Source organism: Procambarus clarkii, chromosome 46 (genome assembly GCF_040958095.1).
Source record: "Procambarus clarkii isolate CNS0578487 chromosome 46, FALCON_Pclarkii_2.0, whole genome shotgun sequence".
Taxonomy (NCBI): Eukaryota; Metazoa; Arthropoda; class Malacostraca; order Decapoda; family Cambaridae; genus Procambarus; species Procambarus clarkii.
In genome coordinates this window covers 30128931-30156919 of record NC_091195.1, presented here as the reverse complement: position 1 = coordinate 30156919, position 27989 = coordinate 30128931, and the positions used below count along the sequence as shown (strand labels likewise).

Below are 27989 nucleotides of genomic sequence, written 5' to 3'. Positions count from 1 at the left end.
AACCTTGCTTGCAACACGGATGCTGCCTGTACTTTATTTACATTTATTTATGTACTTTATTAACATTTAAATGAGAGCAGGAATGAAGAAGAAATAAATTCTTTTTTCTACAAAGTGATAGGGGTAGGCAAACCAGTAAAGTGGTACATAAAGGCAAACCAACAAAATCAATAGAGAGAGGGGGAGTGAAGAATAAGGAGAGGGGGAACAAGTTCCTGAAGATTGCATACACCAACATAGATGGAGTGAGATCGAAGATACTGGAGTTAAGTGATGTAATACAGCTGCAGACACCAGACATTGTTGCACTCACGGAGACAAAACTTGAAGATGTAATTTTAAATGAGGTCATATTCCCAAGGGGCTACTCAATTTGGAGACGGGACAGAAAAATTAGGAAAGGCGGTGGCGTTGCTGTGCTGGTAAAAGAACACCTAAAGGTGAAGGAAATAATGACTGCCAATCCACAAGAAGTTGACATAATAGCACTAGAGATCTGCTATGAGGATGATAAACTAATGATGATAAATGCATATAGTCCACCGCCAAGCAGCACATGGTCAAAGGAGGAGCTAGATAGTAAACGTGAAGGTCTTATAACAATAATGAGAGAGATTATAGCCAGAGCGGATAACGATAGATCACGACTGTTGATAGTCGGTGACTTCAACTTGAAATCCATAGACTGGGAAGCATATGAAGCTAAAACAGAAGATTTTTGGACCTGTAAATTTGTAGACCTCATCCTGGAAACATTCTTGTATCAACATGTTAAACAAGCTACGAGGATGAGGGAAGGGGACGTTCCCTCCATGCTAGATTTGATATTTACCAGGAAGGAGGAAGAGATATTTGACATTCAGTACCTTCCTCCCTTGGGTAAAAGTGACCATGTCTTTTTAGGAATAAAGTATGCAATGCGTTATAAGCTGGAAGAAAATAAGGAGGTTGAAGCAGTTGAAAAACCAGACTTCAGGAGAGGACATTATGGTGACCTTAGAATTTTTTTTTAGTGAGTATAATTGGACAGACTTGATGCTAGGCAAGGAAGTGAATGAGATGTATGGCAAGTTTTGTGAAATATATGATAAAGGCACAAAAAAATTTATACCAAAACAGAGATGCAGAACTAAGAAACAGGATTGGTTCAATAGAAATTGCGAGAGGGCTAGAGACCGAAAGACACAAAAATGGAATCAATACAGGAAGAGGCCGAACCCCCAAACATACCAGCGATACAAAGATGCGAGAAACAACTACACGGCAGTGAGGAGAGAGGCAGAAAGAAATTTTGAAAAAGGGATTGCGGACAAATGTAAAACAGAACCAGGTCTATTCTATAAATTCATAAACAACAAATTGCAGGTAAAGGATAATATTCAGAGGTTGAAAATGGGAAATAGATTCACGGAAGATGAAAAGGAAATGTGTGAAACACTAAACGAAAAGTTTCAAAGTGTGTTTGTACAAAATGAAATCTTTAGGGAACCAGATACAATAAGAATTCCAGAGAACAACATAGAACACATAGAGGTGTCTAGAGACGAAGTGGAAAAAATGCTCAAGGAGCTCGGTAAGAACAAAGCAGCTGGCCCAGATGGCGTTTCACCATGGGTTCTGAGAGAATGTGCATCTGAGCTCAGCATTCCACTTCACCTGATCTTTCAGGCATCCCTGTGTACAGGAATCGTAGCAGACGGGTGGAAACAGGCTAACATAGTTCCAATCTACAAAAGTGGCAGCAGGGAAGACCCCCTCAATTATAGACCTGTATCATTGACAAGTGTAATAGTGAAAGTATTGGAAAAACTAATCAAAACTAAATGGGTAGAACACCTAGAGAGAAATGATATAATATCAGACAGACAGTATGGTTTTCGATCTGGAAGATCCTGTGTATCGAATTTACTCAGTTTCTATGATCGAGCCACAGAGATATTACAGGAAAGAGATGGTTGGGTTGACTGCATCTATCTGGACCTAAAAAAGGCTTTCGACAGAGTTCCACATAAGAGGTTGTTCTGGAAACTGGAAAATATTGGAGGGGTGACAGGTAAGCTTCTATCTTGGATGAAAAATTTTCTGACTGATAGAAAAATGAGGGCAGTAATCAGAGGCAATGTATCGGAATGGAGAAATGTCACAAGTGGAGTACCACAGGGTTCAGTTCTTGCACCAGTGATGTTTATTGTGTACATAAATGATCTACCAGTTGGTATACAGAATTATATGAACATGTTTGCTGATGATGCTAAGATAATAGGAAGGATAAGAAATTTAGATGACTGTCATGCCCTTCAAGAAGACCTGGACAAAATAAGTATATGGAGCACCACTTGGCAAATGGAATTTAATGTTAATAAATGTCATGTTATGGAATGTGGAATAGGAGAACATAGACCCCACACAACCTATATATTATGTGAGAAATCTTTAAAGAATTCTGATAAAGAAAGAGATCTAGGAGTGGTTCTAGATAGAAAACTATCACCTGAGGACCACATAAAGAATATTGTGCAAGGAGCCTATGCTATGCTTTCTAACTTCAGAATTGCATTTAAATACATGGATGGTGATATACTAAAGAAATTGTTCATGACTTTTGTTAGGCCAAAGCTAGAATATGCAGCTGTTGTGTGGTGCCCATATCTTAAGAAGCACATCAACAAACTGGAAAAGGTGCAAAGACATGCTACTAAGTGGCTCCCAGAACTGAAGGGCAAGAGCTACGAGGAGAGGTTAGAAGCATTAAATATGCCAAAACTAGAAGACAGAAGAAAAAGAGGTGATATGATCACTACATACAAAATAGTAACAGGAATTGATAAAATCGACAGGGAAGACTTCCTGAGACCTGGAATTTCAAGAACAAGAGGTCATAGATTTAAACTAGCTAAACACAGATGCCAAAGAAATATAAGAAAATTCACCTTCGCAAATAGAGTGGTAGACGGTTGGAACAAGTTAAGTGAGAAGGTGGTGGAGGCCAAGACCGTCAGTAGTTTCAAAGCGTTATATGACAAAGAGTGCTGGGAAGACGGGACACCACGAGCGTAGCTCTCATCCTGTAACTACACTTAGGTAATTACACTTAGGTAATTACTCTGAACAGTAATAACATCAGGAGAGTACTGGAGAACAAGCAGAGAAAATCTCTCGCAAGACTCCGGGTCAAGGTGTCAGTGACCCAACAGGCAGCATGACAGAGGTAAAAGTGGGGACTGTCACCCGGAGACAAGAGCACAGCAACCAACGATCCCGTACAAGACGAGTTGGAACACGGAATCACATTCAATGGTCCCCCGAGCCCAGACGGGTTTCCAGGGCCCGTAGGCTGACTGCTACGGGAAGCCCGGGCAAGGTGTTGCTACACCACTGAACCCCCCCCCCCCGAGATGTGTACAATCACGGGGGCCTAGCAGAGGGCCGCCAAACACTACCAGTGGAACTATAGCCACACTAGGCAGACCCCCACCAGGCATGAAAATAAAAACAAAAGAAAAACCCTACAAAAGTACACCGTCTCCAGAGGCAACAGGAACCGGTCGCCGCTTAGGTGGCAGGCTGTGCAACACCTTGACACCCTAACCAGCACAACACCAATCCCTACCCAGGGCCAAACAAGGGCCCCTAGCCCCAGCTGGCCCCAAGGGCGAGGCAAATACCGAGCAGCAAGAACTTCTACGGGAATGGTTCCCGAACGCCCCAGGGAAGATAACCCTGTTACGCAAGGGCAGTACTCACAGGGCGCTTAGGGAAGTCAGCCACTAAGCGCATGCAGCCCCGGCACTGATGAGGTACTCCTGGCCACCGCACAACACAACACAAGGCAGTGAACGCCACACAAGGCAAACACCGCCTAGGAAACTGAGGCCAGAGAAGCGTCTATCCCGGTTGACATTAGCTTAGAACTGAAGCTTGGCAGCTGGCGCGGTAGGTCCGGGGCGGGGAGGGCTGCGTGGACGATCGGAGCGGCGGTAAAGTGTGATGTTTGCTTGTTTCCTTGGGATTGTAGGGAGTTTCTACCTCTCTGTTCTGTTTTTGTTTTAGTTTTTTACCATGTGGGGTTTGTTTTGTCATGCCTACCTTTCTGGGTGCCTGACCTCGGTCGATGGCAGATAAGGAAAACCCCAACCACAAGAGGGTTTTCCAGTGCCATTGCTCCCTGAAACCTCTCTGAAGGGGCCAGGTTCTGGTGCTGGTCCCTGGTAGGTCTGAACTCCTTAGCTAATGTCCCGGTCTAATATAACATACATTAGCCCGATAAGCTCCAGGGAGCCGTAGGGGCCCCCCACAGAAAGGAGGAAATAAGGCCGAGGCAAAAATTTACAGACCGATAGCACTAGCATCACACACACAAATCTTTGAAAGATTGAATGTTAGTAAGCAACGGGGACACCCGATATTGTGGATCCTTTGGACTGTGATGTGAATGTTTGTAAGCAACGGGGACACCCGATATTGTGGATCCTTTGGACTGTGATGTGAATGTTTGTAAGCAACGGGGACACCCGATATTGTGGATCCTTTGAACTGTGATGTGAATGTTAGTAAGCAACGGGGACACCCGATGGTGTGGATCCTTGGGACCGAGATGCTTACTAACATTCACAACGGGGACATCCGATAGTGTGGATCCTTGGGACCGTGATGTGAATGTTAGTAAGCAACGGGGACACCTGATATCCTTTGGACTGTGATGTGAATGTTAGTAAGCAACAGGGACACCCAATATTGTGGATCCTTTGGACTGATGTGAATGTTAGTAAGCAACGGGGTATGGGTAAATATCATTAAGACTGGTAGCATGTGTCCACCTGTGAAAGTTATGAATGCCCGCATAGAAAAGTTGACCTGCACTCTGGTATACTATTTTGAGTATTTTTGTAAGAATAGCTTTAAAAACTATATATTTTACTTTTAGCGAGGGGTAAATCTATCTGTAATTGAAATGTGGGGAGTAAATGCTGCTTATTGATTCCTGTAACAGGAGAGGTAGAAAGTCTGCATTAAATGGTAGAAGCTTAACAAAGGAACATGTTATCAACAGCAGACAATATGCTGTTGGTAAATAATAGATGTTATAGCCACTTTGTCATAAATTTCATAGAACTGTTACTTTTTACAGATAGCGACATTGAACAAAGAGCTTTCTTCATTGAAGACTAATTTGTCTTCCTGTGAGAAAGATTTGGCAAGTTTAAATAATAAAACTTCACACTTAGAGGAGAGTAATCATCACTTGGAGGAGAAGGTGGTGGAACTCATGGCCGAGATTAGTGACAGAGAAGCTGAACACATTATCAAGTATGTACATTAAAGTATTCTGAAAGTAATTGTTCTAGTAAAAAAGTCATGTTCTATGTTATTATAACCCTAAAAGGTTGTAAGAATACATGTCTGGAAGGAAGCACTCGGTAGCTCCCAAAGCTCAACCGGTACCACCAGACCTCTTAGACTCATCAGCCACCAGGTGGTGTGCCCAGAATCTGGCAGACTTACTTAGCTTATAAGTTATAGTTATAGTACAGTTCAGGCACACTAAGGCAATTGTTAAATAGAAGTGTATCATGAAGAATAATTACTGTTGTTAGAACAAGGAGAGGGCAAATGGAAAGATATCTGCTGGAAATTTACTTGGCGTGCCAACATCACAGGTTTTTCCAGACCATTTCTGGATTTTGTTTATACAATCGATAATTTTATTATATATATTGTATAATGGTTAGAAATGGCATAGTACTTATCTTTTAGATAGATGTTTTAAAGCAAAAGCCACTTGACCTTGAACATACTAATACTTTTAATAAGCCACATCTCGTATTGTTACTGATTATGTAACTGTGTCCCAGTGGCTAGAAGTAGTCTACACAAACTGTATTTAATACTGAATGTTGTTATACATGCACACAAGTACGGTACCTGGTGTAGTGATTCCTGTGTGTGTAGCATATTTCAATTAATAAGATTGCACGTGCTATGAATTTATTCGGTGAAGTCATTCAGTTTTTTCGTATATGGGGCAGTTTATAATACGCTCCAGAAGGAGTTGAAAAAAATAATTACATATCAGAACCTGGTCAAGAAACTTCTGATATACAGTACCAGGTCTTTATCAGATTTGTCAGCTGGTCATACTGTACTAGAGCTGGGTGTATGTGGAGGAGCTCCTTGATGGCTCCCCAAAGCTGTCGTATTGATATTGCTCCTGCCTTCCGAGTCGTCATAATTATAATATCGGTTTGATATATTATATGAATACTGTATATGAATAATAATAATAATCATGTCAGTTATGGGAGTTGTATTTGGCTTACTGGTAACCAGGTACAGAACCAGGTACCCCCTCAGAGGCACACAGTGAGTGAGTGACATTCCACCAGCCCACTGGGAGGGCATCCAGGAAGTTGGCGAAGCAATACAGATACAGAAGTGCCAGATCAACCAGGCTGTAGTGGATATGTGGGCCTGCGGGCTGCTCCAAACAACAGCCTGTTGGACCAAATTAACATAAGTCAAACCTGGTCTCGGGCCAGACTTGTGAAGTAGAACTACTCCAGAGACCCTCTCCAGGTATGCTCCAGATAACTGCAAGGTTCACGGGTACTGAAGCCTCAAACTGCCAAGTAGTTCACCAAACAATTCAAATGAAATTATTAAATCACTTAGCACTAATGGGTTCAAGCTAGTTTCAACAAGCCACCATCAGGGTGGCGAGCCTCAGTCCTCCGCCAAGTCTGATCTGTCACTGATGTGTCAACACCACCAGTTTAGTGCTGCTGGTTGCCACTGGTTGTGGTAGATTTCCCCTGCTTCTCGGGCAAGTGGCAGCCATCCATGGACGTCGTCCATTTGGACCATATTCTTGTGTATTGAGCCTTTTTGGGCATTTGTTTCATTTTCGTGGTTTTCTTCCCAACTTGTGTTGATTTGGCTCGTTTTGCATTTTGAGCTGCATCTATTCAGGCTGTACTTCCCTGGGTGCTCATTAGTACTGCCCCTGCACTGTCAGTTGCTTCTCTAGTATATTTGCAAGTTCACCCAAGTTATGTGTCCTTTGTTTCCGTGTTAGTTTTTGTTCCGAGATCCTGCTTCTAAAATGGAAGCATATCAGGCAGCTGCCACTTTATGGGTGCGTTATGCTCGTCTTCAGCATTCTTGGCTTTGTGCCCGTTACTTTACCATTGATGATTGTGGGGAAGGGGGAAGTTAGTCCTTATTATGTTTATGGACCTTGAATTTTGAAGTGTTGGTGAATTCCACCTTGGCTCCAGCAATGCCTTTTCTGGGGGGAGCCCCGTCGGCTCCCCGGAGCTTTACCGGCTGATATGCTAATGTCAGACTTTGGCATCAGTCATGTGTATGGAGTTCTAGGGCCTACCGGGGACCACGAGCCAGAACCTGGCCCCCTCAGAGAGGCAAGGGGAGCAATGGCCTATAGAAACCCCCGTGTGGTTGGAAGCATTCTATGTCTGCCATCGACCGGGTCAAGCATCCAGAAAGGTAAGCATTCCAAAACAAACCCCTATTCTGGTGAAAATTGCTACCTAAGCCGAACTAGTGGATAGAACTCTTCAACAGAAAACAAGGAAACTAGTATGACGTCATACGTCACCGCGCCGCTGTCTGCGCAGCTCCCCCCTCCCCAGGAGGGGGAAGGGGGAGCCCCAGACCTCCCACGCCGGCTATCCACCCACCAGTTCTTCGGCTGATGCTATAGGCAATGGTTATGTGCTCCGGCTCCAGTGGTTGTTTCAGCACTGTACCTAGAGTGTGGTGTCTGTTTTCTAGGTGGTGCGTGAGCCGGGAGTGATTCTTCAGTACTCGGGCTGCATGCGCCTAGGGTTCCCTTCCCTAGGTGCCCTGTAAGTACTGCCCTTGGGGCTTGGGGCCACCTTCCACAAGTTCCTTGGGTCCTGCCCCTGCTTGGCCGTTTACTGCTTGGTTTTCGGCCGCTCTTTGTGTGCTCGGGGGTTCTGTCTCCCTTGTTCGCCTTAGAGTAAGGGGCAGTGTTTGCACTGGTGGGGCGCGGGGTACTGTGCAGCTTGTCTTTACCAATCATAGCGGCCGGCTCTGTTCCGCTTGGGTACGCTGTCCTCTTGCGGGGTTTTTCTTTTTCTTTTGTTTATTTACCTGGTGGGGGGGTCTGCCTTCGTTCTTGCCCCTTGTGTCCCTTGTGTTCTGAGTATTTTCTGGTGGTGCCCCCTGCTAGGTCCCCGTGAGTGTACACGTCCCGGGGGTTCAGCTCTTAGAAAGTTGTTTGGTAGCTTTGGGTGCCGGTTAGCAGTACCCTGCCTGGGACTACCTGAGCGCGAGTCCTCTTAAAGTAAACGCTCGGGACCCTGGGAAACCCCTGGGGGCGCGCGGGTCCGATGGATGTGACCCCAGAGCCCCCCCCTCGCTTCCAGCGAGTTTGAGGGTTGCTCTCACCTTTTGTCTCTGGGTGACTCTCTGTTTTGCCTCCGTCTGCTGCCTGTGGGGTCGGTGACACCTTCGACCCGGAGTCCTGCGAGTTTGGTTGCTCGTTGTGGCTCGGTTACCCAGTTGTGCTAACACAGCGGGTGCGGGCAGCAGGGGCGTTGCACTTGAGCCTTGGTGGTGGCAACGTTCTCGTGGTTTCCTCCCCGGGAGCCCCGGGGCTGCCCCGTTGTAGTTCGTTTTGGGACTTGGGGGTGTTGGCTGCTTCGGTTCCATCCACGCCCCCTTGTCTTTTCCCCTGGTTCACCCTGCCTGCATCCGGTTCCTTACGGTCTGTAGGTTCGGGGCGGGGTTTTTTGGTGGTGTTGAGACTCGGGCAGTCTCGGGGAATTCCCCTTCCGGGGTAGTGACGGGGGCATTTGGGCCTGTTCCTCCAGCCGTGTTGTATGAGTCTGCCAGTGGGCTCCCTTCCTTAGTGTTTTCACGGCTGCCCCGGTTTTCTGGTACGGCTGGGGCTTTGGGGGCACGGCTCGGCCCCGGGGCCTGTCGTGTAGGTTCCCGGGGCTGGGGAGGGGCTGACTTGGGGGGGCCTTGGCCCCGTTAGACCCCGTGGGGGTTTTTATCCCCCTCTAGGCGGGGCTTGTGGTTACGCGGAGTGGGGTCTTTCCTCCCCACTCGCCGTACGTGCTGTTGGACGTCGGCCCCTCCCCGGGCTCGGTTCCTTGGCCTTTGAGTCGGTTGGTTCCGTCCTGTGGGTGGATGTTTCCTCTCCCCCCCTTTTTGGGACGGTGTTTTTGTCATGTTTCCCCGTTCGGTGGGGTTCTGCGTGACTTCTGATCTCGGGTGCGCCTGCGCCTTCGTGTGCCTTCGGGACTAGTGTTGGCTTCTGTGTTCTCGAGGGTACGGGAAGGTTTTTCGCTACTTCCCGCATTATTGGAACGTCTGTCGGCTCCTCGTACTTGTCGCCCTGTTGGGCTACTTGTCGCCCTGTTGGGCTACTTGTCGCCCGGTTGGGCTACTTGTCGCCCGGTTGGGCTACTTGTCGCCCGGTTGGGCTACTTGTCGCCCGGTTGGATTCCTTTTTGGGCTCTTTGCTTCTTTGGCCGGTTTTCTTGTTCCTGCTTCCTCTTTTGGCTTCTTTTTCTCGTGCAGTAGTCCTGGCTGGCGCCTTCCCGCAGGGAGGGTGTGCGGTTCGGCCAGCGTGTTATGCGCATGCGCCGTGGAGTTTGTTTTGGTCTGGGCGGTGTTTCAGTGGTGGGGTTTTGCGCCCCTTTTTTGCTACAGTGCTTCGCCTCTCGTTCTTCTCCCTGGCTGCGGTATGTGCCCCTTCGCGCCGGGGGTGTCCTGGTTCTCTGTTGTGGGGAGGACTCCGCGGTTTTCCCTGTCATGGGTGTGGACCGCCTCCTTCGCCTCTCCCTGTTCTCCTGCGGGTCCGGCAGGGTCCGGCTCTGGCGTCTTCACCTGGCGGTGCTCTCAAGTTCTTCTGGGCACGGTTGAGTCGTGTCAAGTTCGTGCCACCATTCGCCAGGTGAGTTACTGCAGTCTGGCGTCTCTTGGCCGGGCGCTGGATGCGGCGGTGTTTCTATACCTGTCTTTATTTAGGTATATTTTGTACGACTGAGACCGTTCGCACACCAGTGACTGTCCCTTATCACCCCTTCCTGTCCCCCCTCATGTGCATGTCCAACCCATGCTGGTGTCATTCAGGGGACCCTCCCTTTTTAATGTTGTGAGGTGTGGGGGTTGTAGGGTTGGTTCTGTACTCACCTGGTGAGGCTCCTGGCTGTGCTTGCAGGATTTGAGCTCTGGCTCTTGGGTCCCGCCTATCTGGTGGAACTTGCGGGATAGTACCAGTGGAGTGCAGTGGTGCTATTGGCACTTTTGGGGGACACTATTACCATCAGTGGTCTGTGCTTGTTACATGACCTACTTGCGAGCATAAGCCTTCTTGCTGGTTCGTCCGTGGGATTCCGGGGCGCACTGGCCTGTTTTCGTATGGCAGTTCCGGCCCGTCCTGGTTGTGGGGGTATGTGGGCCGGTAGACTGCTCCTAGCAGCTGCCTGGTGGGCCATCCTCTGGCCGGTCTGGCCTAGCCTTGGACCGGGCTTCAGGTGTAAAAGAGCTCCCAGTACCTCATCCAGCAGGTATCGAGCGGGGTTTCTCCGCCGTCGGTCGCCTGGTGCAGGTTTCTGGGCCTGCAAGGTTTTTGTAGTGTCTCCGTTGGCCCTGTCTGGGGTCTGCCTGCTCCGTTCTCTGCCTTTGCAGAGGGGAGTTGCTATTTACAAGTTGCTGCTGCTGCTGCACGTGTGCATTGGTACCGTGTTTCACAGTGGCGTGTCCTTGTTCCTGTGTCCGGTTGTGGAGTGGCACTTTGCTGCCGTTTTGTGCCTGGGGTTTGCGTGCGGTTTTTGTCCCTGCCTGATTGTCCACCCCTGGTTGTTCTCCTGGGGTTTTTTGTGCTTCTGCTCTTTCTTCCTGCCTCCTCTGCAGCAGGGATGTTCTGCGTGTCTTCTTAGGCGTTGGTCAGCCTGTGTCCTGTGATGTGCTTATTTGTCTCGGTCTATTGCAGTTGTTTGTGCCCCTTGGTTCGGGTCCTGTTCTGGCGGCGACCCTTCCGCCTTCTTTGGTTTTCCTGCCCTGCCGGTTGTTTTTTTTTTGGGGGGGGGGGGTTCTTGCGATGTCTCGCGTCGGACCCGTCGTTTCTGAACTCCTGGCGGGCTTGCATGCTTTGGGGAGTTTTTCTGTTCGGCAGACGTTCCATCTCCTTGTGCCGCCTGGGTTTCGGTGGTCGCGCCCGAGATCTTCTCGCGGCTCCGCCTTTTTCCTGGGCTCGGGGGGGCCTTGTCAGGGCTGCTTATGTTCTGCCTTGTGGTCTTGCCTCCGGTTGGTGGTCGGGTGGCTTCGTGGTAGGTGTCCCACCTGCGTGCTTCTCTTGGCGGCAGTATGGGGTATTTTGGCGGTCCTTCCTTTTCCTGTCCCTTCTTAGGTGGTTACTCTTGTTGGCTTGGTTTACTCTCGGCTTGGTTTTCTAGTGGGGGTTGGGGGCCGTCGTCTTGCCACATACTGTCGCCTCTTTTCGTGCGGTGCAGGCGGAGCCGCTTCAGCTTGCTTTCGGTCTTGGTGTTGCTTCTGCACCGTTAGTCAGCTGTCTTGTGCGTCGTTTCACCTCCGGCCTGTTCGTGCGCCGCTTGCACCATCCTGGTCTCTGGTCAGCGTGCTCTGTCTTCTCCTCGGTTGGTAGTGCCCCTTCGGTTCCGGTGTGTTTTTTCGTCGGCTCTTTCCTTTGGGCCTTTGCCTCTGGGGGTCGGTTTCGCCGAGTTTTTTTGCTCCTTCGGTTTTAGCGTTTTGGTTGTTGATGGCAGCAGTCTCCATCTTTTCTGGCGCGGGGTGGGGCTGCTGCATTCTGGAGGGGTCCAGGGTTTGTTGGTGCTTCGTTGGTCGGGCCGGGGGTGTCGTTTGTGTGTTCAGTGGCGGCCCTCCGCTGTTGTTTGCGTGCCACGGCGTTTGGGTCCGGAGCGCGTTTTGCGTTGATCCGGTTCTGTTCTTCCCGGTTCGCGGGTGATGGTGTCCCAGGTGGTCAGCCGTGTTCTTGCGGCTAAGCTGCCTGTGTTCTTCCCTCATGCCTGTGGCGTTCGTGGCTTCGCTGCTCTCGCTGCCATCTGGGCGACGTGGCCTTGCAGTCTTTCGGGCATGGATTTTTGGTGTTCGTGCAGGGGCCTTGCTGCTCGTGGTTCTCGTGTTGTTCCCAGGATTTTCGGGGCTGTGGCGCCTTGGGTTGGCATTTGCTGCCAGTTGTCTCGCCTCCTTGGGGGGTGCGTGGTGTCCGCCTCCCGGTTTTGTCCCTTTGACCTTCCTCTGTGGGTAGTTAGCTCCGGGGAGCCGACGGGGCTCCCCCCAGAAAACCAGCGTTGAATGTAATGAAACGCCATTTTCTGGGTGAGACCCGGAGGCTCCCCGGCAACCCTCCCTCCCTCCGGTCGGCGTTTTTCGCGTGTTTTGACATCCAGCCTCAGAACTGGTGGGTGGATAGCCGGCGTGGGAGGTCTGGGGCTCCCCCTTCCCCCTCCTGGGGAGGGGGGAGCTGCGCAGACAGCGGCGCGGTGACGTATGACGTCATACTAGTTTCCTTGTTTTCTGTTGAAGAGTTCTATCCACTAGTTCGGCTTAGGTAGCAATTTTCACCAGAATAGGGGTTTGTTTTGGAATGCTTACCTTTCTGGATGCTTGACCCGGTCGATGGCAGACATAGAATGCTTCCAACCACACGGGGGTTTCTATAGGCCATTGCTCCCCTTGCCTCTCTGAGGGGGCCAGGTTCTGGCTCGTGGTCCCCGGTAGGCCCTAGAACTCCATACACATGACTGATGCCAAAGTCTGACATTAGCATATCAGCCGGTAAAGCTCCGGGGAGCCTCCGGGTCTCACCCAGAAAATGGCGTTTCATTACATTCAACGCTGGTTTTTTCCCCTCCCCTGCTGCTTTGGTACACCCTGGCTTCTGTGCTCCCGTAAATTTTTCTTATCTCGTTCTATGTGCACGTTTCATTACTCCATAGTTCCCCCCCCCCCCTCTCTTCTCCTTCCCCCAAGGTTCATTTCCGGACGCCATATGGCCCTTTGGATTTTTGTTTCTCGAGGTTTCATTCCTCCCAAGTTCTGCCTTTGGTAGCTAGTGTAGATCATTTTCAGTACCTCTGAGGAATTAATTCTTCGCTTCATTTATGGACCGCACCTCATTTGCGTTTGGATCTGCTAGCCTTTTTGGCTGTGTTATGAGATCCTTTATTCATCCTGGCTGCCTGACAGTTCTCTCTTCCTTGGAACTGGCAGGGCTTCTGCCGTAGTCGTACGCTTGAATGGCAGGAGCATTGAACATCCTTCGGGTGTTCTTGAGCAGCCCCCCCTTTTTCGCCGCTTGAGGATTGCCTGTTTGCTCCTGTTTTTTCCAAGGATGTGGGCAAGTGGCAGCTACATGTGCAGCTGCCTCTGCTTTCTGAAACCCTTTCTGTAGATGACCACAGAGCTCGTACACACTTGGCAACAGTTTTTGGCCCCCTACTGGAGCTTTTTACTGCCTGGTTCTACAAGGACAGGATTTACTCGGCTTAGTTCTGGGTGTGGAACCCATGTTGCCTGCTGTTTTGGCGGCCTTGCCCAAGTAGTTGACACCCATTCGTCAGGAGGCAGTGATGGCATTTTATTCGGCTTGGTCCTTAGCCCCTTTTGTCTGCCTCCTCCTTTTTGGCCTCTCCTCTTCGCAGAGGATATCGTTTCTCAGTTCCTTCGTTTGACTTTGCAATATGTTTAGTTGCGCTGAGGTGGACCTCTTTGCATCAGTGTGCATCAGGCACCTCACCGCCAATGTGGCTTCATTCTCAATTGTGAGGCATTTGCGTGGATGCCTTTCAACAGGACTGGTAGTTAGTTCATTTACTTATCTACTCTGGTTCACTTCGTGCTTAGTTCTTTCCAGACCCAATTCTTTCTTGGGTAGGGTGGTCCTTTGGGCTCCTTGGTTTCTGGTTCTTTTGCCTTGGTGTCCGAACCCTGGGCATTTTTCCACTGCTCTGCCTGTCTGCAGAGCGACCTGGCGACATACATATGGTGGGAAAGTGCCTTGCTGGCTCAAACTTTTGGTCTTCTTGACATGTCTCTATTGTTATTTGTATAGTGAGGACGTTGCTGGTTTTATTCATGCCCCTACCTGCTCCTGTCTTCACGGGATCATTATAAAGTAGTTTTGTGGTCATTTTGCTTGCATCCATCTGTCATCTTTGATCTTAGTTCAGGTTGTGTTCTTGCATTGTGTCCATACCCCTTTGGTGCCATTCTACAAGTTGTCTTGGGCATTTTTACACCTCTGACCGGTTCATACTGCTCCTGAGCCACCCTGGTTGCTTGACTGGGTTCTCGACTTTCTCTCCATGATTTTCTGCTTCCTCTACGGTCTAAGGTTAGCTTTCTCAAGGTGGTGTATTTATTGGCTCTTGCCTCCAGTTGTTGGGTTGGGGAAGCTTCATGCTGTTCTCCGGAGACGGGGGTTTTGCTAGTTTAACCAGGTTAGCCAAATTGTTCGTTTAAATTTTGCTGCTGCTCTTCTGATGAAGAATGAGTTGGCTAGCTTCTTGAGGGGGTCCTTTGTGATTGATAATTTGGAGTTTGTCTGAGGGTGCATCATTTGTTGTGTTCAGTGCCGACTTTTCGCTGCTACCTAAATGCCATTGATTCTTCCTGGTTGGATGCTCTGTGGATTGGTCCCATTTCCTTGGTCCCCTGTACCAAGGTTCTCATTTTTCAGGTTGTCCATTGTGTTATTAATTCTAGGCAGTCTACCATCAGGTCAATGAGTCTTGGAAATGAGCTGTGCTGGTTGTTGTGCTTTCCAACATGTCCAGGGTTGACATTCAGGCTTCAGAATTTTGGCAGTCTAACAGGGTGATGGTGGCGTGTTATTTAGTCAATGTTCCTGGGTCCATTTCCTGTTTTGTTCTGGGTCATGTTTCTTGGCATCTTGTTTCTCCTTTGCCTTACTACCCCTTTCTCCTCCCCTTCCCTGGTAAATGCCTTGTTTTTATTCTCCATCGGTAGTTAGCTGAAGAGAGCCATCAGGGGGCTTCTCGAGAAACCTGGTGCTGAATGTAATGCAATGCTTCTTTTTGGATTGTGCCCTGGTGGCCTTCTGACACGCTTCGTCAGTTGGTGAATGTGGGTTTCCTCTGCTCCAGAATTGACTTGTTGATTTGGCAGTTTGTTGGTACTAATGTGTTTGAGCTAGATTCAAGTGACTGGATTGTTTCATTTGAATTGTTAAGCAGTCTTCTGGGGGCTTCAGTTCCTGTGAACCTTGCAGTTGTCAGTATTGCTTCATGGACTTTCTGGATGTTTTCCATGTGGGGTGTTGGAATCCATTTGTTTCCTGCACCTCTGTGATGGTGGGGGTGGGGGTTGGAGGCAGGTTCAGGCTTCGATTCCAGTAGGCCAAATTGAACTCCTGCCAATGTGGCCTAGTAGACAGGAGCAATCTCGGCGAGATATCTTCTGGAAGCCACCGGGTCGCAATCCAGAAAGAAACATTTCAATACATTCAGTATTGTTTGACTACATTATTTTAGATTTTTTTTTTACAAAACATTTGCCATATAGAAGATTATAAAACTACCCTCTACTTGTTCTTTTATATAGGATAAATCGCATTGAAAGTGAACTGGATGATTTGGGTGTGAAATATTCCGAAGCTCTTCTAGATCACGAGGCTACACGCAGAGTTCTCACTCAGACCTCGGAGCAGCTCGAGAAGGAGAACCTACTCCGCATGGCATCAGAGGCAGACATCCAAAGCTTGAAGGAAGAAGTTGCCAAGTATACAGAAGAGAACAAGATAATGGAGTCTAACCTAAAGGATTTGGTTCAGAAATATACTAACCTGGAAGATGCTTTAGGTAAGACTATACTGTACTTTTAAATTAATGCATGACAGTATTCACACACATACTGTATACATACTGTGCACTCTTGAGTGTATGGCACTCCATTCCTATAAACGTATCCTCTTACAACATGGATTTTAAGATTGTGTAGAAAGTTAAGGTGAATTCACACATTAAGAATTTTTCACTTCAAAAATGTATTTGATGTACTGTAAGATGGACCATATAAAGACTAAATAAAATATTGAAAAAATACTGTAAAACGGTTAATATGGCTTATAATCAAAAGGCTAATCAGTCATTATTCCTTGTTGTCATGCAAGTTTACATATGGCTTGGCATCTTGTCAAGTCTGGTTATTAATTTTAAATTTGTTTGAATCAATACAGTACTTTACATAGGTTTTATATAGTGCTTTACATATAAGAAATATTGCGGGAACAACCGTGGACATCTTCAAGAGAAAACTAGATGATTTTCTAAAAAAGAAGTGCTGGACCACCAACTGGGCTATAGTGGATATGTGGGCCTGCAGGCCATTCCAAGCAACAGTCTGGTGGACCAAACTCTCACAAGTCAAGTCTGGTCTCAGACCGGGCTTGGGGGAGTAGAAGTACTCCCAGAACCCGCCCATCAAGCAGGTTAACTGACATGCTAAATGACTGGCAGATAAAAAAGTTGGGATGAGCAGGTCTACTGGCTAGTAGTAGACCTGTTCATTCACAGAATGCTGGCAGGCATTCTGTAAGGGATGGGATTGACAATAAATTATACTCAAATGTACACAATGTGTATAGATTAATATATGTTCTGTCTATGGCAGAAGTTGTCCATGTGTGCACTGAATAGAAATGTGTACAAGTAAGTTATATATAATATGTAATGGTTATTTTAGCTGAACAGTACTTAGTCTTCCTGACTTGGTGCCTTCTTTCATTATTTTATTAATCCTTTGAGGTGGTGAAGATCAAGGTCAAAATTACTTAGACAATTATTTTCACAAATGCTTTATACTAAAGACAAGTAGACTATTTCAGTATTGTACTGTGTTCCCTGACACAAATAGCATGGCAGATCTTACAATGTACAGTCAGCAAGCACCTTATTAATGGACTGACAACACGGTATAAAGCCCCAACAGTGTTTTGATCTGAACAATCAATAACTACCTTGTTATAATCTGACAATACCAGTATCAAGCACCAAGTGCAGTGTGTATAATTAAACTTTGTACATTAATATTTAAATATTCATACTGTAGATATTTTAAACGGATGAGCCTATTAATTTAACACTTTGGCGTACCCAGCGCGCCACCCCTCAACTGTGCGATTTGGGTCCCAGCGTTTCACGGGAGCGCGCGTTAATTCTGAAAAGTGTATACTCTCCAACTTTGTCACCTCAATTCTCGTCCCACACAGATTAAATTTGGTATCATTGTGTTCGCAATAGAATTCTCTACAGCACTAAATGCATATAAACTCCAAAAGCCCGGCTAATTACCCGCAGCAAACAGAGAAAGTGCGAAAGAGTTACCCAGGATCGCGCAAAAGCGATAAAATGTGTTCACTCTTTTCACTCTGGTCACCTAAATTTTCGTCCTAGGTCTTTCATTTTAGTATCAATGGGTTCGCAATAGAATTCTCTAGAGGAATATTAGCATATAAAATAAAAAACCTGGTCACGCTCCACCCGCCGACGTGTTGAAGACGGGCCACGTGTTATCCGCGAGTGAGCGCCCAGACGCCTTCCAGCTACACTCCCAATTCCTGCCCACAAATGTTTAGTATTTAGTATATTTAGTATTATAGTTTAATATTTTTTGTGTAGTAGTTGTACATCACATAAGCATTGTAGATAGCCATTTTCACAAAATAGAAGGTCATTTTCTTCGTCCATTTGTGAGTTTTCCTTATGAAGTGATAATATTTGATCATTTGGTCAAAGTGATCAACACCTTTCATGTTTGTATTGTAGTCACAGATTGCATTCGGCTTGTTGACAGTTACCAAACAGTCCCCCAAAAATCGAATAAAAACCTGATTTTTGGCGATTATTTTAGTGGACGACGCAGCATTGCGTCATGCTCGTGATTACCGACAGTAAACAGATGACGCAGCATTGCGTCATGCCCGGGCAAAAGTGTTAACCCATATAGACTCAACATTGCTACTGGCTATACTAGTTAAAACAAATTATACCAATAATAAGAAACGCCTAAAACGATCAAGAGAATATGCACATGGACATATTGTAATTTGCTGGCAGAAACTGGTGTTAAAGAAGCCACAACACCAAGCCTCACTAGTTGGAGATCTTTGATCTGTAACACCCCCCCCCCCCCTTTCCCCCCCTTCGTGTACCATATGCAGAGCAATGGTGAGAACACAGGCTTCAACACCCACTACTTACACATTTCCAGTAGTATATTTATCCTTCACAAATTATAAAGTCTTATTTACTTAGACTGAAATGAGCCCCTCTCTTCATGCTCGCTTACATCATCGTTGTGGGAAATTTAAGGTGGGTATTTTTATTATTTGGCCCAGATACAAATGCAAAACCTTACTATGCATGCATCTCGACTGGTTGGCTGCCATATTTAAACTTTGGTCCACCGTTCAATAGTTTGAAAAATGTCTTTGGATTACAAAAGTTTTCAGTTCTTATTATCTGCTGATAGGACAGTATGCAGTATAGAGTAATTTACAGTATATTAGTTTTGTAATATGTTAATTACTTTGAGATATTCAGTCTTAACATAAAGCTGATGCCAATAGTTTTTCATATATATGTCTATTTTGTTTAAGCTTGTGAGGAGGCAGAGAATCGTGACCTTGAAGACCGACTGGAAAGAGAGGTGCGACTGGCACAGGAAGCGGCAGCAACCGCACAGAAGGATCTGACTAGTTTGCAAACATCAAATTCCGGCTTTTGCATTCAGATAACACAGCTCAAGGTATATTTAAATTACCAGATATTAATACAGAATATTTAATGATGTTTTCAGTTTATTGATAGGGTTTATAGAATTTAATACTGTATATTACAGAATTGAAGTTCACATTTAGCAATCATTATGGAACTGTTGTTGTAACATTGTTTAAGAATTAGTACGAGTGGTAAAATGTACACTTGACCTCACCCATAACATTCTTGCTTATTTGCTAGCGAAAACTTATGAACTTTTAGAGATTTTGAATGCAAGATGTAACTGGACTTTGTGGGATGGAAGGAGCACATGACACGACCTTCAAATTAAAGTAGGTCACTCAGAATGTAACAAGGAATTAAATGTGCCAAAAGTGGTGTGATGGATTATGCAAAGGTACCTTTAGTTTCTACTGTTGTCAGGTAACTGACCTTGTGTCGTCTTTAATCTAGTCTTTGTATATTAACATATTTCTTCCGTTAGATTGATATGCGGAAAAAGTCACAAGCGGTTGAAGAGATGCAGCAGTGTATAGAGGCATTGCGCGAGGAGAAGTTGCACCTGACAACTCTGCGAGACAATTTAGAAAAGACCGTGGAATCTAAAGAGGATGCCATTAATAAGCTACATCTTGAAGCATCTACACTGGAGCGGGAGATGGAGGAAGAGCGTGTGACCCTCAGGTCAAGAATTGGCGATCTTGAAAATCATCTTAAGGAATCGGAAGATAAAGTTGCCAATGATGAAAGAGTTGTAAGTTTCTTAATCTCTTTATATACATCATTACCACAATTGTGATGATAGTGCTACATAGTCTCCCTGGCTTTGTACCTTTCATTGATACACAATTCCCTCATTCATGAGGTCGGAGAGCCTCTAAAACACTAAAAATATCACATTTCAGTTTATCATTTACGTGACAATACTGTACAGTACAACCTCGTTTCACCGTACTATATGGGACCAACCCCAGTATGTTGGAGTGTTGAATTCGTTGTAAGAGGTGACCTTCAGGAGGCGTGGGAGTCAGTCTTCTTTTTTTTCTTTCTTGTACACAATAAAAATGCATTAGCATATTACATACTGTACCTATATATTACTACTCTACTAAAAAATACTGTTACATTTGTTATTTACCTTTAGGGAGAGAGCATTTACCATTTGTTAGGGAGCTGGTCGGCCGAGTGGACAGCACGCGGGACTTGTGATCCTGTGGTCCCGGGTTCGATCCCGGGCGACGGCGAGAAACAATGGGCAGAGTTTTTCACCCTATGCCCCTGTTACCTAGCAGTAAATAGGTACCTGGGTGCTAGTCAGCTGTCACAGGCTGTTTCCTGGGGGTGGAGGCCTGGTCGAGGACCGGGCCGCGGGGACACTAAAGCCCCAAAATCATCTCAAGATAACCTCAAGATAGATAACCTTATTGTTGGAGTTCTGTCCATCTTGAAGTCTCATGGAGCTGTGAATGGTGTACAGTAAATACATACTATATTATGCCGTTAGCACTGTGTTAAGTAATTCTGCTGTATGTTGAGTACTACAATACAGTTTGAAACCTATTTTACACTAAAATTTCTGTACTGCAACCTTAATTTGAACACTAACACCATGTACTTAAATTTAACATTTATTCTAACTGTACACTCCTCACACGATGTTCTTAGATGTTTGCATCAGCTTTGCTGGTGCTCGCTGCTTCTGTGTTTGCTTCAGCGGCTTCTGAGCTGGTGCTGGCTGCTGAATAGCTTGGAAATATCCCAAAAATCTCCAGTGCACAAGGATAATGGCTGGAGGAGAATGAGACACTTATTAGTGTATTCACTAGTAATATAATGAGGTACAACATACAAATACATTCATACTACACTTAAGGTTATGGAAATGTGACTGGTCCTGAATACTGGACCAATGTCAGGTTAACTCAAGCAAATTAAAAAAAATGGCTAACTCACTCTTCACTAGGAATCACATATGAAGCACCTGATGAACTGAAACCAGTTTCCCAACTTAACCATATTTACTTAACCCTTGTGATGCTCAGGGCTAATTAGCATTTGTCACCCACAGGCACATACCAAAAAAAAAAAATTCTATTAAACCTGTTAATTTGTGTTCTCTTATCATGGGAAAAATAATAAAAAAAATCATAAGTGGCATATATTGCCAGCTATAGGGCGGCGAAGTCTGGCAAAAAAAAAAAAAAGGCGCTGACTCGACGTGCGTCCCAGACGGTCTGTTGCTCCCAGCTGTCAGGCAGGCTTGGCCACAAAGAGATAATTACCTAATTATTTCAATGTCTCTGATTGATTTTTCGTAGTTTTTTTTTTGCTGTAATATTATTCAATAGTGTGTAGTAATATATTTATATAATAAAATGAGTGAATCATCACTATACTCAAAAATATGGTGTGCATATTGTTGATTCAATTATGTTCATCAGACAGTGAACAAATACTTTGTCGGTTATTACACTATATACACAGGTTATATATAAGTATCTGCATGTTTTGTTCACCATAACGAACCACTAAGTTGGTATTATGAGTCAAAAAGCAACGAGGAGTGACCGCCACACACCAGCCTGCCACTCACTGCCACTCACTCCCTTAACACCTCACTTGCCCACATTCTCCTCCCACCATACTGTTTTTGCTTTTATTCAATATATAGACATTATATATAAGTATCTACATTCGTGTTCACTATAACGAACCACTAAGTTGGCATGCTGAGTAGCAGTGCCAGCCAGTGGCAGCCCGCCACTGGCTGCTACTTCCTCCCTCCCTCCCTCAACTCACCTGACTCGCCCACATTCTCTTCCCACAATACTGTTTTTGCTTTTATTCACTATATACAGATGTTATATATATGTATCTACATGATTTGTTCACCACAACTGTACAACTAAGTTGAAATAGTTAGTTCAGGCACTATAGAGACGTCGCTACACACAGGTGGCAGCTGCTTCCCTCACACATTCAAGGTCAGACGCACTAAATATTTCACCCCAACAATACTGTTTGTGGTGTTATGTTGCAACCCGTTCTCGCAAATTTAATAAGTCAATATTGACTTATTAAATATGTGCATAGGTGACATACTTAACATAATAGTTTACCTTGAAAAGCTTCATAGAAAACACCGACCTTACCTAACCTACTTAGTATGTTAATATATGCATCTTATTGCTTCGTAATTACAATTATTACCTAACCTATACCTATAATAGGTTAAGTAACAATTGTAATTACGAAGCTATAAGATGCTTATTTTAACATACTAAGTAGGTTAGGTAAGGTCGGTGTTTTCTATGAAGCTTTTCAAGGGAAACTATTATGTTTAGTATGTCACCTATGCACGCAACTAATAAGTCAATATTGACTTATTAAATTTGCAAGAACGGGTTGTATTACCCTATATACAGACGTTATATATAAGTATCTACATGTTTAGTTCACCGTAACTGTTCAACTAAGCCGGTATAATGCCCAAAGAGCATAGTGGCCACCCCTACCAACATGACAAATCATGCAGATGTTGCCACACCCATCACCAAAATGGCTTCTCCCCCACACTCCTTTTGCTGTTATTACACTGTATATACACGTTATATATAAGTACTGTATCTACATTTGTGTTCACCATAATGAACCACTAAGTTGGTATGCTGAGTGGCAGTGGCAGCCCGCCACTGGCTGCCACTCCCTCCCTCCCTCACCTCACCTGACTCGCCACCATTCTCCTCCCATTATACTGTTTTTGCTTTTATATACTGTACAGATGTTATATATAAGTATCTGCATATTTTGTTCACCATAGCGAACAACTAAGCTGGTATAGTAAGTCCACAGTAAAAGGTGGTCACACAGTCAGCAGACAATGCTACCTCCCTCCCCACCAAGATTACTCCTCCCACTACAGCGCTAATTATCACAACAATCCTGCTATTATCAGAATCCTGGTCATTTTTATCCCAATCAGGGGTCTGCTGTAATAATATAATCGCTAAATAATAGCATGAATATGTATATTTTGGCATTTTAAGGCGATGCTGTGGTCACAAGCTGAACAGCAGTGCTGTGAGCTCATGCTGCATGTGTCAGGCTTGGTTGCTCACTCAATACTGAGGCCCTCACATCTGGGAATTTCGCCCACGATTTTTTTTTAAATGGCGTCTGTCTACAAGAGCCTTGATGAAGGTAATTACCTAAGTGTAGTTACAGGATGAGAGCTACGCTCGTGGTGTCCCGTCTTCCCAGCACTCTTTGTCATATAACGCTTTGAAACTACTGACGGTCTTGGCCTCCACCACCACCTCATCTATCTTGGTCCAACCGTCTACTACTCTGTTTGCGAAAGTGAATTTTCTTATATTTCTTCGGCATCTGTGTTTAGCTAGTTTATATCTATGACCTCTTGTTCTTAAAGTTCCAGGTCTCAGGAAATCTTCCCTATCGATTTTATCAATTCCTGTTACTATTTTGTATGTAGTGATCATATCACCTTTTTTTCTTCTGTCTTCCAGTTTTGGCATATTTAATGCCTCTAACCTCTCTTCGTAGCTCTTGCCCTTTAGTTCTGGGAGCCACTTAGTAGCATGTCTTTGTACCTTTTCCAGTTTGTAGATGTGCTTCTTAAGATATGGGCACCACACAACCGCTGCATATTCTAGCTTTGGCCTAACAAAAGTCATGGACAATTTCTTTAGTACATCGCCATCCATGTATTTAAAAGAAATTCTGTAGATAGAAAGCGTGGCATAGGCTCCTCGCACAATATTCTTCATGTGGTCCTCAGGTGATAGTTTTCCATCTAGAACCACCCCTAGATCTCTTTATCAGATTTCTTTAAAGATTTCTCACATAATATATAGGTTGTGTGGGGTCTATGTTCTCCTATTCCACATTCCATAACATGGCATTTATTTACATTATTATTAACATTACATTTTTATTAACATTAAATTCCATTTGCCAAGTGGTGCTTCATATACTTATTTTGTCCAGGTCATCTTGAAGGGCATGACAATCATCTAAGTTTCTTATCCTTCCTATTATCTTACGAAGGATAAGAAACTTAGATGATTGTCATGGTGAACAGGGTGAGGTGAACCCTGTGTATCCGCGGGCCGTTTAAATCTTGCGTAGTACTCCAATACATCATATGATGGTATGCACAATTTATAGCAATTCACTCAACCCATCATATGAAGTGTGGCGCAACTTAAGGGTTAACTTGAACTCCTGCACTCAAAGAACAGACTTGATAATCTCCACTGGTACCCCTACTACAACTGACTCTCAGGCTGTACTTTTGACTGTAGGCGGCCTGCTCCGGTACCAACACTTCCGACCATAGGCCTAGTTAACTCTATATCTCTCGACCCACAATCATTTGCCTAGAACTGCTAAGTAATACAATAATATAATACTGGTAATTGACTGGATCAAATAATTAAGTAATGGCAGCTCTAACTGAATTACACGGTACATAAATATATGTCTACATCATAATAGGTGTGGTATTCCTGACCAGCCAGCCTACGTACCATAGTTAACACTAGTTGCCCCAGTGGGCAACCCGCTGCACACCTCAAGCGGTGCGCGCTAACTCGCCATCAACAAATGTTTTTATCCTTTTTAGCTTTCTGACCTCAATTTTCGTGCTACGTCATTCAATTTTGTATGGAATTTTTTTGCAATAGAATGCTGTAAAGGGATATTTGTATACAAGTCTCGCATTTCTATACTTTTAACAAAAACTCTAACTTTTCCCTCATTCGTGTTTCTTTCAATGCGTTCGTCATGGATTGGCTCTGTTCTTGCTCAGTATAAATCTGGAAGTCAATTTGCAGTGTTTATAAAGCTGATAACAACAAATACCCGAGATAAAATAACCCGAATAGGGAAACTTTTCGTCTCGAGGAGAGGCTGCGGCTGTCAGCGAGACATTACATTTATTCACTAAGAACAAAAACAAAAAATCATTCAATCGTCATGCACTTAACTATTTTCTTGGGTTGAACTTTACCACTGACTTTCTTGGGACGTGATAAATGCTGTCTCCACTCGATCATCCGGACTATATGGGAAGGACCCCCAGCCGGATTTTCACATTTTTCGAATAATGGTACTTTTTCACCTACGAGTCCAAAAGTGACAATTTCCAACTACTTTTATACTACAAACAACATAATTTGAATTGCCTTGCAACATATAATTATTCAATATTCAACTAGAAACCTCAACTTACCTTGTTGGTGTTCATCTTCTTGATTGATGCCACACATCTTGAAGTTAAGAATTCTTAACAATTTACTTAACCTATACTAACACAACACTAAAATTAACACTTAAAATTACTGTACAGTTCATTAAGCAAAGTTAGTGTTGACTGCCAGCTGCTGAAGCCTCACTTGTTGAAGGCGCTTTGCTTGCGCCTCACTTGTTGAAGGCGCTTTGCTTGCGCCTCACTTGTTGAAGGCGCTTTGCTTGCGCCTCACTTGTTGAAGGCGCTTTGCTTGCGCCTCACTTGTTGAAGGCGCTTTGCTTGCGCCTCACTTGTTGAAGGCGCTTTGCTTGCGCCTCACTTGTTGAAGGCGCTTTGCTTGCGCCTCACTTGTTGAAGGCGCTTTGCTTGCGCCTCACTTGTTGAAGGCGCTTTGCTTGCGCCTCACTTGTTGAAGGCGCTTTGCTTGCGCCTCACTTGTTGAAGGCGCGTCGATGATCTTACCCTTTGTTGTCAGGGTGATGATTCGCCTCTCCTTCAACGCCGGCTTCAACTTGCAATTGATGCCGTGTCGTCTTGGGCCACAGGTCATGGCTTCAAGTTCTCTACTTCTAAGACTTGTGCCATGACTTTTACGCGGAAACGGGTTGTTCTTCGTCCCTCTTTGTCACTTTATGGTCATCCCCTTGAATACAAAGATTCCGCGAAGCTTTTGGGGTTATTCCTTGACACTCGTTTGTCTTGGTCTCCCCATATCTCTTACCTCCGTGTTGAGTGCTCTAAGGCCCTTACCCTCCTTCGGGTCTTGTCCCATACTTCTTGGGGGGCAGATAGGCGCACTCTCCTTGCTTTACATTCCTCTCTCGTCCTGTCTAAGCTCGATTATGGTTGCCCTGCTTACTCGTCTGCTTCTCCTTCTACTCTTCGCCGTCTTGATGCTTTGCACCATACTGGGTTGCGCCTCAGTTCTGGTGCCTTTCGTTCGACTCCCGTCCTTAGCTTGTATGTTGACACTGGCTTCCTGTCTCTCCAGGACCGCCGTGATCGCTACTGTCTTCGCTATCTTGCGCGGTCCTTGCAACATCCTTCCTCTCGCCTCTGTCGTGCTTTAACTTTTACCCCTCCTGCGGTTCCTGTTCCTCTTCACCACCTCCCTCTTTCTGTCCGGTTATCTCGCCTACAGGATTCTCTTTCCGTTCGTATTTCTGGTGTTTCTCCTCGTGTTGTTCCTTCTTTGCCCCCGTGGAGGGTCCCTCTTCCGCGGTTTTGTACATCCTTGACTCGTATCACTAAAGCTTTTACCCCTCCTACGGTTCTAAAACGCCTTTTCCTTGAGCACTTTTCTTCTCACTCCCGCTCCGTTTCTGTCTTCACCGATGGGTCTAAGTCAGCGGACGGTGTTGGCTACTCTGTTGTTTTTCCTGATCGCACTTATATGTGTCGCTTGCCTCCGGAGACTAGCATCTTTACAGCGGAACTTTATGCTATTCTCTATGCTCTTCGTCTCCTGCTTTCTCGTTGTCAGTCTTCCTTTGTGGTTGTTGTTGACTCTCGTAGTGCCCTCATGGCTCTCGGGTGCTTTAATCCAGTTCATCCAGTAGATGTCGAGATCCAGCATTGGCTGTTTCTCGTTCACAGTAAATTTAAGTCGGTTGAGTTTTGTTGGGTTCCCAGCCATATTGGCGTGTCTTTAAATGAGCGTGCGGATGCTGCCGCTAAGGAAGCTGTCCGCTCTTGTCCCATCTCTCGTAAAGGCATTCCGTATTCCGACTTTTACCTGGTTATCCATTCCTCAGTCCTTACCCGTTGGCAGGCTTCTTGGTTGTCTGTTACTGGTAACAAGCTACGTACTCTTAAATGTTGTGTTTCCTCGTGGCCGTCCTCCTTCCACCGTAACCGGCGGTGGGAAACAGCTCTGGCGAGGTTGCGTATTGGCCATACTCGCTTAACCCATGGTCACTTGATGGAGCGCCGCCCTGCTCCTTATTGTCCTAGTTGCATTGTCCCTCTTACGGTCGTGCATGTCCTTCTTGAATGTCCTGACTTCCAGGACGAGCGTGTGTCTTGCTTTCCGACCGCCCCTCGCGGTCACCTGTCCCTCGATAGAATTCTTGGTGACTCGGATACTTTTGATATCGTTCGCCTTATGCGTTTTTGTTCTCGTATTGGCATCCTTGGTGATATTTAGCGCCCTCTGATTATTTTGCGTATTTGATGGTGCTACATAGCCTTCCCGGTTTGGTGCCTTCTTTTGATAATTACTTACTTACTTGTTGAAGGCGCTTTGCTTGCCTGTGGCGCCTCACTGGTTGAACAACACACAACTTGTCTTTAATTGCTAGGACAACCTTCTTCCTCTTAACACCTCCAGAACGATTGATGCTGCTACCAGACATAGTCTTGGCCAAAAATGCTCAAAGTTACTATGAAAATAAAAAAGTTATTTAAAAAAAATATTTCACTAATGGAGCAGCACTGTATAACACGAGGGACGGACGCACATGGGTTGACCAGTGTTGGACGGGTCCACTTGAGGTGGGGCAGCTATAGCACGTTACATAGGCCGCCAGGAGGAAAAAAAACTCACAATATTTTTGAAGGAAACTTCAGCCTGTGCACATTGCTTTTAGGAAACTTACTTATTTGTTATTACATAATTACTAGTACTTATTTCATTTGTTTTTGGCTATGATCAAGTGTTCTAAAATTAATGGTAATTCCTGTACCCAGGTGGTCCCTCCCGACGCACCCCTCCCACCCTCCCAACACCACCCACCCACCCCACCCCCTCCTCCACCATGCTTCTAGAGCCACAGACGGGATTAATACAGTATGGCCGAATATTCATCCGGCCAAACCAGCTTTTATCCGGTTCCTGTGGCCATTTTGGCCGGATATTGTGATAACTTTATCCGATCACGATTTTGGCCGTATAAGGGCGTTTTCCGGATGTTTGAATCCCGGATAATCGCAGGGTTACAGTA

At 45.5% G+C, this 27989-nt stretch overlaps 1 protein-coding gene across 1 annotated transcript in view; it reads left to right on the top strand.

Moving 5' to 3' along the window:
• LOC123770547 (hyaluronan mediated motility receptor) overlaps positions 1-27989 on the top strand; it is a 188038-nt gene that overhangs the window by 122607 nt on the left and 37442 nt on the right. Inside the window, exons 14-17 of the mRNA XM_045762557.2 lie at positions 5129-5307; positions 15601-15857; positions 18656-18804; positions 19261-19530. Of these exons, the coding sequence (XP_045618513.2) occupies positions 5129-5307; positions 15601-15857; positions 18656-18804; positions 19261-19530 (855 nt within the window). The remainder of the gene's footprint in view (positions 1-5128; positions 5308-15600; positions 15858-18655; positions 18805-19260; positions 19531-27989) is intronic.